This window comes from Protopterus annectens, chromosome 10.part0 (genome assembly GCF_019279795.1).
Source record: "Protopterus annectens isolate FY-2018-M chromosome 10.part0, PAN1.0, whole genome shotgun sequence".
NCBI lineage: Eukaryota > Metazoa > Chordata > Ceratodontiformes > Protopteridae > Protopterus > Protopterus annectens.
In genome coordinates, this window is record NC_056744.1 from 1,453,296,808 (window position 1) to 1,453,310,106 (window position 13,299).

Here is a 13,299-nt window from a genome sequence, read left to right on the forward strand (position 1 = left end):
CAGATTAATGGAAAGCCTAGGGAAAAAGTATACACTTCTGCTACCTTAGCAGTGAGTGCCATCAACTACCAGACCCATGTGGCCAGCTACTCCCTGGCTGTGATGGCTGATGTGGCTAAACAATTGGGAAGCCTCCCTGACTCCATAGCCAAGGCTAAAATATCTACTCTTTTGAATTCCTGAACTCAGGTAACCAAGCACTCTATCAAGTGCAGTTATGCAAGAGAGGCCTCATGTAGGGCTACTGCCTCTGGGTCTGTCATTAGGAGATACTCCTGGCTTACATTGCAGCCTCTCCCTGATGACATCAAGTCAAAACTCCTGGATGCTCCTCTGGACAACAAAGATTTATTTGGTACAGCAGCAGCTGATCTCTTCAAGGCCGTGCAAGTGAAGGGTAAGGAACTACAGGATTTGAAACACATTTTTGTCTCCCCCCCCCCCCCCCATTCCACGCTTTCAAAGAAATTATCCTGTCAAGACCTCCTTTGTAAGAAGGCCTGACAGACAAATGCCAACAAAAAGCCAAAAAGATTCCAGGAAACGGTCCTCTTCCAGGTCTGCTCCCTCTACCCCTGCTCCCAAATAGCCCTTTTAGGGTAATCCTGGTAGCCTGTGACTACCAGGGACTACATCCAGACACCCCTCTTTCCATGCATCTATCTCCCTCTCTCTGTGTCTCTCTCTCTTCCCTTTCCTGCTTGGAATCAGGTTACCCAGGACTCTTAGGTCCTCTGTATAATAAAACAGGGATACTTCATGATATGGATGGCCAAGTCTACTCCCAAAGGCATCTCTCAACGTCCTTGAGACCAGCTGGTTTTCTTCCCTCCAGTTCTTCAGGAACTCATTGCTCAAGGAAAAATTCAAGAAGTCCCTACAAATGCAAGAGGAAAGGAGTTTTACTCCAGGATGTTCCTGGTCCCCAGGCAAGAAGGTCCCTGGGGGCCAATCCTGGATTTATCCCATCTCAGCACCTTCCTCCACGTTTCCTCCTTTTGGAGGCTTACTCTTCCTACCCTTCTTCCTCTGATCCTTCTCCAAGCCTTCTTAGTATCCTTGGATATAAAAGATGCCTACTTGCACATCCCAATCCATCCCCTCTTCAGGAATTCCTCTGCTTCTTAGTGGATTATGTGCACTTTCAGTTCTGTGCTTTGCCATTTGGTCTCTCTACGGCCCCAAGAGTGTTTACAAAATGCCTTGCACCAGTCATGGCCTTTGACAGGACAAGGGGAATCCAACTCTTCCCCTATCTAGATGATGTTCTGATACAGGCAGTGTCAGTTCCAATGGCCCTATAACACCTGGAATTCATTATTTCCCTTTTGAGAAGTCTGGGATTCACCATAAATCTCAGAAAGTCATCCTTGGTACCTACACAGGTTCAGGTGTTCCTGGGATGTCATATCCTAACAGGGAAGATGATGGCCTGTCTTCACTCAGAAAAAATTGTCGAACTCACTTCTTATTTCAAGGAAGTACTTCCCCTCAAAGTCATTTTTCAGACTTCTGAGATTTATGACCTCCACCATCCCCATGGTACCCTTGATAAAGCTTCACATGCGGAAGTCCCAGTGGTACTTGAGAACAATTTGGAAGCAATATCTGCATCCCCTGGAGTTCATGGTCCCTATCCTGCATTGCCTTGCCAGGGAACTGAATTGGTGGATAGCCCAGATTCAGGCCAACCCAGGCCTGCTCCTGCAACCATTGCCCCCTAAGCCGGATCTCTTCACAGATGCTTCAGACACAGGGTGGTGAGCACCCTTAGGAAAATGGAGAGTGAGAAACTCGTGGACCATCACTCAAAAGAAAGACCACATCAATATCAAGGAGATGAGAGCCTTGATATTGGCTCTACAAATCTTCAGGGATCATGTCCTACCAGGCACGCTGAGGTTTTACACAGACAATACCACTGTACTTTGGTACATCAACAAACGGGGGGGGGTCAAGGTCCTATCTCCTGTGCAGTTTGGCCCTGCAAGCAAGGGAAATCGCCTTGAAGAGACAGTCAATATCCAAGCTGTCTACATGCCTTCAGCAGACCCATGTGATGGCATATTCTTTAAGCAGGACCATGACTCTATCTCACGAGTGGATGCTTAACAGGAATGTGTTCCTGGAACTGGTCCATCGATGGGATATTCCAGATGTGGATCTTTTTGCCTCCCCCATGAACAGTCAGCTTCCAGCCTTCTGCTCCAGGGTACCACATCGTGAAGCATGGAGGGTGGATCCTCTCTCATTCCCTTGGAAGGGGATGTACGCTTTTCATCCCACCCGTTTCCTTCTCATACAAAAAGTTGTGCTGAAAATTCAGAAAGGGCAACCTCAATTTGTTGGTGACTCTCTATTGGCCAAGGCAGCATTGATTCTCCCTATTACTCCCATCTAGCTAAGGCCAGTCAGTACAATGATATGGGAATGCTCTTACACTCCCAACTATCCACCCTGAACCTTACACTGTGGGTGATAGGGCACTGATTCCCTTCAGACACCTACACACAGAGGCCATGCTTCAGGTTTTGCAGGAGCTCAGAAAACCAACTACCAGAAAATTGTACCTTTCAAAGTGGAAGCGATTTTCTGTCTGGTGTCAAAAACACATTTTACAACCACTGTCTGTAGAACCTCCAGTGGTATTATCCTACCTGTGTGATTTGATGAAGCCTGGACTATCTTATTCTTCCATCAAGACCCATTTATCTGCCATCTCCACATGCCTGCCACTAACACCATCTTTGGCTTCTAGGTTAGAAGGTAAACGTTTCCTGAAAGGGGTTCTGCACCTCAGACCCCCAAGGAATCCCATTCCACCTCCTTGGGATCTAAATTTTGTACTGGTGAAGTTGACTCTCCCACTCTTTAAGCCAGCCAAAGACTGCTTCCTCCAACACTGTACTTGGAAAACTATACTCTTGGCAGCCATTACTTCAGCCAGAAGGGTTTTGGAACTTCAAGCCCTTATGGCTTCTTATCCATTTACTGTCTTCCATAAGGACAGGGTGTCTTTACGTACCTACCCGACCTTCATGCCCAAAGTGGTCAATGAACTGTCCTTGAATCAGGCCATCAGCCTGCCAACCTTTTTCCCTCCATCCCAAAACCCAGAGGAAAGGATACTTCATTCCTTAGATGCACACACATAACTCAGATACTATTTGGCTAAGATAAACCCATCTGTAAGTCAGACAGGCTCTTCGTCTCCAGCCACCCAAGAGCCCTGGGCCACCCTATTTCCAAGCAAACCATATCCTGATGGATATCTAAAACCATCTCCTTTTGTTATGCAACCCATGGTAGAAGGCTTTCCTCTCCAGTAAAGGCACACTGTAAGAGGGCAGTGTCCTCCTCTGGGCCCTTTTTCAAGGGTTTGGATACAGCTGATATTTCAGAAGCAGCTACATGGTCCTCAGTCCATACCTTCACCAAATACTACAAGTTGGACATCGTTTCTAGTTTTCAGAGCCATCCTTCATGGGTTTTTGGAAAATATTTCTGGTCCTCCACCCAAATCTTAGTACAGGAGCTTTTGCATTCTCCCTTGTGTTACGGATACAGCAGCATATGAATAGAAGGACATAGTATTTTTGTGTAAAATCTTACCATAAATTTAGATGTCCTTCTCTTCTATATGCTGCTGTATAGTTTCCCACCCTGTTTTCCCCTTCACACTTGCCTGACTCCTGGAGTACCCACCCCTTAGCCGCTGATTCTGGCAGCATTCAGTTCTGAGGTAGGTGCGTGCTGACATCTGTTTTGCACCCGACGTCCGTTTATGACCGGCATCCGCAGAAAGAGACACGGGACATCACACACACCCTAGTGGTAGCATCTATCTTTTGTAGAATGGCTGGATGTACGTGAGTCGACCAGAGGCAAGACTCCCTTTTATTATGGATATAGATGAGAAGGACATCTAAAGTTATGGTAAGATTTTACACAGCAATACTTTCTCTGCTTTGCCCTTTTGTCTCTCTACGGCGCCAAGGGTATTACAGAATGCTTGGCTAACAGCTTACTGCAAACTTCAGGATGTACAGATCTTTCCATATCTGGATAATCTCCTGCCCCAGGCACTCCTTCCAGAGACCTTCTGACAGAATTTCCGTTTCATTATTTCCCTTCCTCAAAGGCTGGGTTTCACAATAAACTTACACAAATCTTTCCTCACCCCTTCACAAGACCATGTCTTCCTGGGGTGCAGAATACAGACAGATCAAATGTTGGCCTTCCTTCCCCGTCAGAAAATTCAAGCTCTAACCAAATTCTTCCAAGACCTCCTCCCTCTGCAATCTCTTACAGCAAGGAAGTTTCTCCACCTTCTCGGGTTCATTGCATCCACCATCTCCATGTTACATCTGGGGAAACTTCACATGAGGAAATTTCAGTGGTACCGCAAGTCAGTTTGGAGCCAACATGCACACTCACTGGACTTTGTTGTTCCTCTTCTTCCTTGTCTGAAGTGGGAACTTCATTGGTGGATTCACAAATTTCCCTGAACCCAGATCTTTCTCTGCATCCTCCTCTTCCAATTCAGGAATTGTTAACAGACTCCTCAGATATGGGCTGAGGGTAGACTTTGCATCCTTGAATGTTCAAGATCTTTGGTCCCCTTCTCAAAGGAAGGAGCATGTAAACATAAAAGAGATGAGAGCCCTGATCTTCACTGTACAGACCTTTCACTCTGTTTTTCATCCAGGTCCTCTAAAAAACTGTTTACAGACAGCACCACAGTTCTTTGGTATGTAAATAAACGGAGGAACAAAATCATACCTTCTGTGCAGGCTAGCCCTCATGGCATGGGAACCAGCAACTCAGTACCAGGTCTCCCTTCAGGAAATGTACACCTCCTCCACTCAGAATGTAGTGGCAGACACAATGAGCAAGTCTGTGACTCAGTCCCATGAATAGATGCTTCACAGGGATCTGTTTCTGGACATTCTCTACCGGTGGGGTATTCCTTAAGTAGATATCTTTGCCTTCCCTCTAAACAGACAACATCCAAAATTTTATGCTAGAGTTCCAGATCCTCTGGTGAGGAAGGGTGGACACCCTTACCTTCTACTGGAAGGGAATATTTCTCTAAACATTCCCCCCTTTCCCTCATATTCAGAAAGTTCTGCTGAAGATTCAGCAGGAAAAAAAAAAAAAAAATTTGCTGGTGAGTCCCTTTTGGCCAAGACAGCATTTGTTCCCTCTTCTTCTGCATGTAGTCAAGGGCAGTCATCACAAGTTAACTTACAGGGTGGATCTTCTTACACAAGACAAGGGATCTCTAATTCACCCACATATTTCAACTCTATATCTGACACTATTGGTGATAGGCTTCTAATTCCTTTCAGGCAACTCTTTTCAGAGGATGTGCTTAGGGTTCTGCAGGAGGTCAGAAAATTCAGTGCTAGGAAATCCTACTTATCCAAATGGAAGAGGTTTTCCATCTGGTTTCTTTCTCGTAAACTGGACCCACTTTCTGTGGATGTAACCCAGGTTTTTATTGTACTTGTGTGAACTACTGAAGGTTGGGTTGGCTTAGTCCTCTGTGAAAGCTCATCTTTCGGCCATGTCTGCTTGTCTGCCTTTATCTCCTCCTTTGGCCTCTAAATTGGAGGTTAAATGCTTCCTTAAAGGCGTCCTTCACATCAGACCTCCCAGGAAGCCTGTTTCTCCTCCTTTGGATCTCAGTTTTGTCTTGGAAAAACTAATTTTGTCTCCATTTGAACCTGCAGCTACAGCTTCCCTGCAGAACTGTACTTAGAAGGTTTTGCCACTATTGGCTATCACTTCAGCCAGGAGGGTGTCCGAGCTTCAATCCTTGATGGCTTCTCCCTCCTTCCTGGTTTTCCATAAGGATAGTTTCCTTGCGTACTAATCCTGCTTTTATGCCCAGGTGTGTGAATGAGTTGTCACTTTACCATTCTGTTCATTTGTCCACCTTTTTCCCATCTCCCCAATCATCTAGTGAGAGAGTTCTACACACATTGGATGTGCATAGACAACTCCGATTTTACTTGGATAAAACTAAGGCTGTCAGGAAATCTGATCAGTTTTTGTTTCTTTTCATCCCAGACCTCTGGGATTGCCTGTGTCCAAGCAGACTATTTCTACTTGGATTTCTAAAGCTATCTTCTTCTGTTATGCTTTTCATAGTAAGAGCCTTTCTACTCCTGTTAAGGCTTATTCTTCAAGAGCTGTGGCTTCTTCAGGTGCCTTTTTCAAAGGGTTGGATACCAATACCATCTTGGAAGCAGCTACTTGGTCTTCTATTCATACCTTCACTAAACGCTAAACTGGATGGCATCTCCAAATCTAGAGCTGGCTTTGCTAGAGCCATTCTCCATGTTTTTTAGATAGGACCTCTTCTCCTTCCCCCTCCCTTTCTTCTTCATGAGCTTTGGTACTCTTCCTCATGTTAAGAATACTGCAGCATAAGAATAGAAGGCTGTAGAATAGTTGTGTAAAATCATACCATAACAATAGATGTTCTTCTTTTCTGTGTTGCAGTATTCAGTCCCCCTCACCTTCCCCCTGGTGTTGTAGTTTTCATTGGATATATGCTTGTCTCCTTTATTCCTTTGGCTGGTGTTCTTACTGGGGCATTCAGTTTTGAGGATGGTACATGTGGACATCACTTTTATAGCCGGCACTGGCTGCTGGCCTACATGTGATGTCCCACATACCTTGCAGTAGTTAGTATTTTGTATCCTGGCCGAACGTCTGGGCTACCTTTGGCAGCGAATCCCTCATGTTAAGAATACTACCACATAGAAGAGAAGGTCATCTATGGTTGTTGTAAGGTTTTACACAACTATTCTTTCAGCTACATGTCTTCTGAATGCCCATGACTTTTTACTTTTTAAGATTTTATGGGTACATTCAGGCCACTACAGTAGGTTTAAGGCGTTACACAGTGAGGACTATAGCTTGACAGGTCTTTCTTGTAGTTTTTTTACTGAATAAGCTATTTCTTCCAACTAGAACAGCAGATATGTCAAAGAATGTGCAGGGAAATTAAAGATTTTTTTCTCGGAAGGTAAGAAAAAGTCTGTACAAATTGAAAAGTTAATACTGCCAAAAGAACAGGGTAGCTTGGGTATGCCTGTTCATGAGTTGTATTTTAAGACCTCCCAACTGAAATTGATCTATGCGAGATGCAGCTTCAGAATTATGACCCACAAATGAAAAAATATGTTAGTGACTCAAGCAGAGAAGGCTTGGTGAGGCAAAACTGGATGACTGGGATATATTGGTGGATGGTAAACAAAAGGACTATGTCGAGGGATATACTATTAAGAGTGTTAATCAGATATTGGCAATTCAAAGTATAAGAACTTGGGAGAAACTAGTAAAATCTATAGGAATAAAGAGATTTTAGGCATAACTTACAGCTGAGGTATAGGTATCCCAGTATCTGAAGTAGTTTACTTCATTTGCTCTTCAACCTGTGGGTATACAGATCTGGATCAGATCCGAGATGGGCAGTTTCACCAGCATCTGATTCAAGCTCCAAGCTCCTCCCCTTACTCATAATACCCCTTCATCTCCTTCCTTCCCTCAGATCTCATTTGCCGCTGGTTTGCCTAGCATCGTGGTGTCGGAGCTCCAGGTGTGGTGCTTGTTTCAATAACATTTTTCTTGAGATTTTTGAGTGAGTGATTTTTTCTTATTGTGTTAGGTCAGGGTTGCCCTTTCCTTTCCCTCCCCTTGCCCACGTGGCGTCGTGAAAAAAAAAATAGGAAAGTTAAATAGGATAATGAAACTCCTGTTAATTGAAGAAGATAGTGCTGCCTTAATTGTAGGTCTGTGTATCTGTATAAAGAATCTGCATCATTTGATATGATATCCTATACAGTGACACATCCTGAAGTACATGCAAATGAAGCTAAAATTTTAGCTCTGAAGTTCTAATAAAAGAGAGCGCTTAGCAATTCATTGTGTGTAAAGTGTGGTTTAATTAAGTTCTGATTGTTTTTATCCAAGTGGTCACAGCAGTTTTAGTTTTCTCTGGGCACTTTATTCTATTTTCAGGTTTTTTGATTGGATGCTGTTTTGCCTTTCTTCAGTTTTTTGGATTTACATATAGTCTTATTTTTGACTAGATCTTTAGATAGTTGACTGCATTTCACTGTTTTAAAATTAACTATTTACTTTTCTGCTTCCAATATTTATTATTCCTCTGTCTTTCGGTGCATCCCAGATAACCTGCCCCAGACCTTGTCTGAAAATGGTAATTTATGTTCAGCACAACTTGCCTGTTCACCATATGTAGTAAATAATGTTAAGATAAATAGATTACAGAAGGTAGCATAAGATGATGTGTTTATTGATGCATCCCTCTAAGGCATCTCAGTACTGTATTGCTTTTTTATATTCATAATATATGTATATGTTTATATCTGTTTTACTGGCTTTCAGGATCTTCAAGATGAAATTGAAAAGGAAACCATCAATTTGCAGAAACTGCAGTCCCAGCGACAAGAGGTGCAGGATGTTCTCTGTGGCCTAGATGAAAAGAAAGCTGTACTTGAGGAGCAGCTAAGTGATGTCAGACAAAAATGTACAGGTGAATCCCAGTTGGTAAGTTCTAGTTCACAGTGCTACTAATGTGGCTGCCACTTCAGTAGTGTTTTTGGCAAACATTTTTTTCTGCTTTCTTTGAGGAAGCAGAGAGTTTAATCTGTCTTAAAAATGACTGAACGTTATATGTAGATCTGAAGTAAAGTGCAAATTTTTAAACAATAAATGATGATCCTGTTGTTATTGGTCCTATTCCTGTCCATGCCCTGACTATATGGCAACATACCTTGAGTGGCCAGCTTGAGTATTTGTACTGTCAGTCTGCTGTAGAGCTGTGAGAGTCCAGCAGATTAAGTCCCTCTAGCCTTTTGGAGACCTGTTTTTGGGGTATCTGTAGTTTGTCTTTTCGCCAGACATGCTTGCATAGAGTTTTCTGCTGTTTACATTTGCTTCTCTAGAATGATTGTGCAAGAGGTTCCCATGTGCCATTCAGACTGTTATACATTTTTAACTGACACTGTGAAGTGCAATCACAGAAAAGCATTAATTGTAATTTTGTGGAAAAAAAAGTCTTGGATAATTCTTAATTCAAGGTGCAACAACCTAGGCACTAGTATGTATAAGTAGCATGGTCCTCAGTGGCACAGTGGGGCAAAACTCATCTGCAAAAACAGTTTAAAAGTATTTCAGAGAGTTTACAATTTTGATAAACCTTTTGCAACTTGCTGTTTTATGATCATATGTTTTGAGTGCTAAACACAATTATATGCTGTTTGTCTTGCGGCAGCTGTTACTGGCCTATCCTAGGAGATGCTGGAGATGCCCTGATACTGATGTGGATACCTGTCAAAATGTGTTTACAGAATTTGCAAAGAATGCAGCTTTCCAAGAGATTTTGGCATGTTGCATATTATAGTCCGCCTGCTATGACATTGACAGATTAGAATACCCGGCGTGTTGATGCATGAGGAGATCCCCTTGTAATAAGCCTCATTATTTTGGTTTGTTTGTGTCTATCGGCTTTTCCCGGTTAGGGGTCGCCACAGTGGAATTCCAGTCTGCTAATGATTGGCAGTTGATTTTTACATACCGGCTTGCTAGGCCTGACGCACAACCTTCAACGAAGGTACGCCCATTCACACATGTCTCCACGCAGAAGACGCTCTAGCTGAGAATCGAACCGGACAGCATCTTACTGTGAGGCGACAACGCTACCGCAGCACCACCACTGTGGAAGCCTCATTATTTTGGTAAGGTATTAAAATTAACAAGGAAGTATATTACTGCAAACCTCCCCCCCACACCACCACCAAAAAAAAACATTTCATTGTGATATATATGTATATATTGTTTGTTCTTCTTTTGGCTTTTCCTGGTTAGGGGTCGCCACAGCAGAACTCCGGTCCGCTAATGATTGGCAGTAGATTTTTTTCACAGGTGCCGAGGTGCCAGCTCGATGCCCAACCTTCAATGAAGGCACGCCCATTCTACGCATGTCTTTCGAACGCTACTTGACCGCAGGGAGGACATGCAGACTCCACACAGATGCACCACCACAGCTTATATGTATATATATTTTTTTCTATGTATATATTTATAGAAAGAAAGATGGGTCTAGTGGCAGTGGCTGAGAGTTGGTTTAATCAGCGGGAATCATCAACCTGTTTAATCAATTCCCATTTTTTTCAACTGTGTAAAAAGTGGTTTTGTACAAGTTTACTGAAGAGCAGGGTTAAGGAAGCTTCTCCTTTTCTCTGCTGTCTCAGTTATTTCATTGTTTTTGATGAAACATTCTGTTGGTGTAATTTTATCAATGGACTGTTTGACATATTGTTCTTTTGATGTTTGGTGGTGTACTCATGTACATTTTATATCAGTGTCTGTGTGCGTGTGCTGCTTAATGAGTTAAAACATACTATTTCAAAGCTTCTTGAATTATGTACAGGAGCAACAACATACTTGGTGGTGTGATTGTGTGTCAGTTTGTGGTTTGCTTTATAGTATATGTCATTATTGACACATTCTGTTTTTTATTTAAGGTAACAACTGCTAAACTGTGTTTAGCGAGCCTACTTTCAGTAGTTTTGAATTCAGCATCCATCCTCCAAGGATGTCCTGAAAAAGGTAATGGCCATCCATTTTTTCATGTTAGATTTTCAGTCAGCACTGAGACCAGGGCTCTATAAATTTTGCAGACAGCACCACAGTGATATAACATATCAGCATGTGGGCGGGGGGTTATCTCAGTAGGAGATCTGTGGTGTTGTAAAACTTGGTAACCAAACGTAGATTACAACTCCAAATATTCTTTCCTAATTATACAAGCTCATTAACTGATATGTTGAGCAGGGTGTACATGGCCACACTTTAGCAGATGTTAGAACAGTCTGTGTTCATCATATTGATCACTGCTGCAGTAGCCTTAGCTATATTGGCTATATACTGCCTAGGATTGGTGGTTGGCTTGTGCTGTTCCTTTGATAGGCAAATAAGTTCCCTTTGGGGGGAAAACATTTTGCATTAAAAAATGTTGTTTTAATGTACCTTCCTTTTTAGAAAATTTATTTTAAAACTAGGAGTTATTTTTGATGACCTATCATGAGACTTAATTGTACTTTTAAACTGGAGCGCATTTTTTTCCTATCAATTTTAAAGTTATTTATTTCACTTATGGGGCTGATAAAGTGTATTAACATGCTTTTTACTGTATTTTTGTGTGAAAAAGGTGACTTTTAACAATTTTAAATTTTTATCGACTTTTGCATGATGTTCCCCCTGGATAGAGGTACCATTTTTGGCTTGCTTGTGGTGCAGACTGTGGGTCCCATGGTTGGTCCTTCTTCCAGCCACAAAAAGAAAAAGGTAAGCAAATAACCCTTGCCACCACAGCAAGCAAGCAGTCTGACTCAGCAGCATGTGGGTGGCTCTGCTGTTGCCATGGCTTGTTTTTCAGGCTACTCATCTTATACTCTAGATACCTCTGGTGTAGCACCTAAAAGCTGCTATGGACCAGGAGTTAGACAACATCATCTGTGGTTATTGGAGTCCCCTCAATAGCAAGGGAGAACCAGTTTTGTTAGCCCTGTGAGTGAGAACCGAGAAAACTTCCCTGTTTGATCAGAATGTTGTACCTATCCCTGGGGAAGCCATTGCTCCCATTAATAACACTGTTGTTCCCATTTTCCGTGTCAGAAATAAACTGAAAACTAAACATGTAGCAACTCTTTAAATTTCCTTAGACAGGAATAATTATGGGTCTGGCTCTGGGTTAATCCATGCTGTTGATGCTTCTTTCTAAGGTGATTTCTAGTAAAAAAACAAGGATACCTCTCTTCATGCAGATATTCACGATTCTGAATCTAGACAGGAGTACGAAGGGGCAGATGCAGGGTTTCCTTCTCAGTTTTCTGATTCAAACTTGGTTTCTGATTGTCTTTTTGGGGGAGTTTCTCTGTCTGAGACTATTTCCAGAATGTGTCAGTGTTTTCATTGGGAGAACACTAAACATGCAGAGTCTCTCAGAAAATACTGTGAGCTGTTACAGAAGTAATTTCCAGAACCTTCACTATTTCCCTCAGTTCTGTCAGCTCTGGAGTATGTGCGCGTCACTCCCTGCAATTTCCCTGATAGTCAACCTATTGCCCCTAAAAAGGCAAATATAATGTGTAAAGTTCTGTAGTCTTTTAAGTTTTTATACACTCTTTCCAAACCTGACCCAGCAGCTGTAACTTTAGTTAATCCTTTTGCTGCTAAACATTTGTTTAATTCCAGTCGTACTCTTTCTGACAAAGATGGGCAGATTGACAAGTATGGCAAAAAGTGTATACTTCTGCAACTTTGGTTTTCTAAATTTTGAATTGCCAGGCTCATATGTTAGTTTATTCTGACTATTTGTGAAAGTATGAGGGATGTTTTGTCTGCAGTATTTTCAGGAAAAATATGCATTAAATAATTTAGTATGGCCACTTGTACTTTTTTTAGGTGGTTTGTCTAGTTGCATTTTCAGAACCTCCCTAATGATGTAAAAAGTGAGATTTTAAATTCTACTTTGGATGGAAATTTTGTTTTTGCTGCACAGGTTGTAGGTTCATAGGCAAGCACTGGGCTTGCTGGCCTTGTGGGCCATTTTAGATATAGCCATTTTCCATTTCAAAGGTGAGAATCAAACCCTGTACCTTGTGTCTGTGTGGTAAACACCTTAACCATTATACCAACTCCCCACCCTCTCCTTTTATCAAAAAGTGTGATGAAAGGGGTAAATTGATGCCAAGAATATCTCACATTTTCAGCCCTCTTTTTCTAAATTTTCTAAGGGTTTATGTAACTCCTCATCCAATTTTGAAAAAAAAAATGGAGGCAAATAGATGTTTAAAAAGAAATGGCGGGGGGTGGAGGTAAAACAAATTCAGGAAGCCCCCAAAACCAAGTATAGTCCAACAGGTGAGAATGATTAGTTAAGGGATCTTTGCTACCCCCCCACACTCGCACTCTGGCAGTCCCTTTCCTTTTACTGAAAGTCGTCAATCTGCACTTTTTGGCAACGAACAGTTTCAGACAAATGGGTTCTGAAGATAATTTATCAAGGCTACAGATGGCATTGGGAGAAAATCCCCCCTTTCCTGGGGGCAATTCCTCATCCACCAGACCAGACTCCTTAACTTCCCTCTCTCCTTTAACACATGCTGGCCCAGGGTGTAATGGAACTGGTTTTCCTTTACAGGTTGGGAAAGGTTTTTATTCAAGGATATTTTTGGTGCCAAAGAAAGAAAGAAAGAA

General features: G+C 42.3%; 1 protein-coding gene across 2 annotated transcripts in view; it reads left to right on the forward strand.

Annotated features, from left to right (window-relative positions):
* Positions 1-13,299, forward strand: part of EPS15 (epidermal growth factor receptor pathway substrate 15) — a 2,462,763-nt gene that overhangs the window by 1,511,857 nt on the left and 937,607 nt on the right. For both annotated transcript variants that reach the window (XM_044086083.1, XM_044086082.1), the window contains exon 14: positions 8,422-8,583. In XM_044086083.1, coding sequence (XP_043942018.1) covers positions 8,422-8,583 — 162 coding nt within the window. The remainder of the gene's footprint in view (positions 1-8,421; positions 8,584-13,299) is intronic.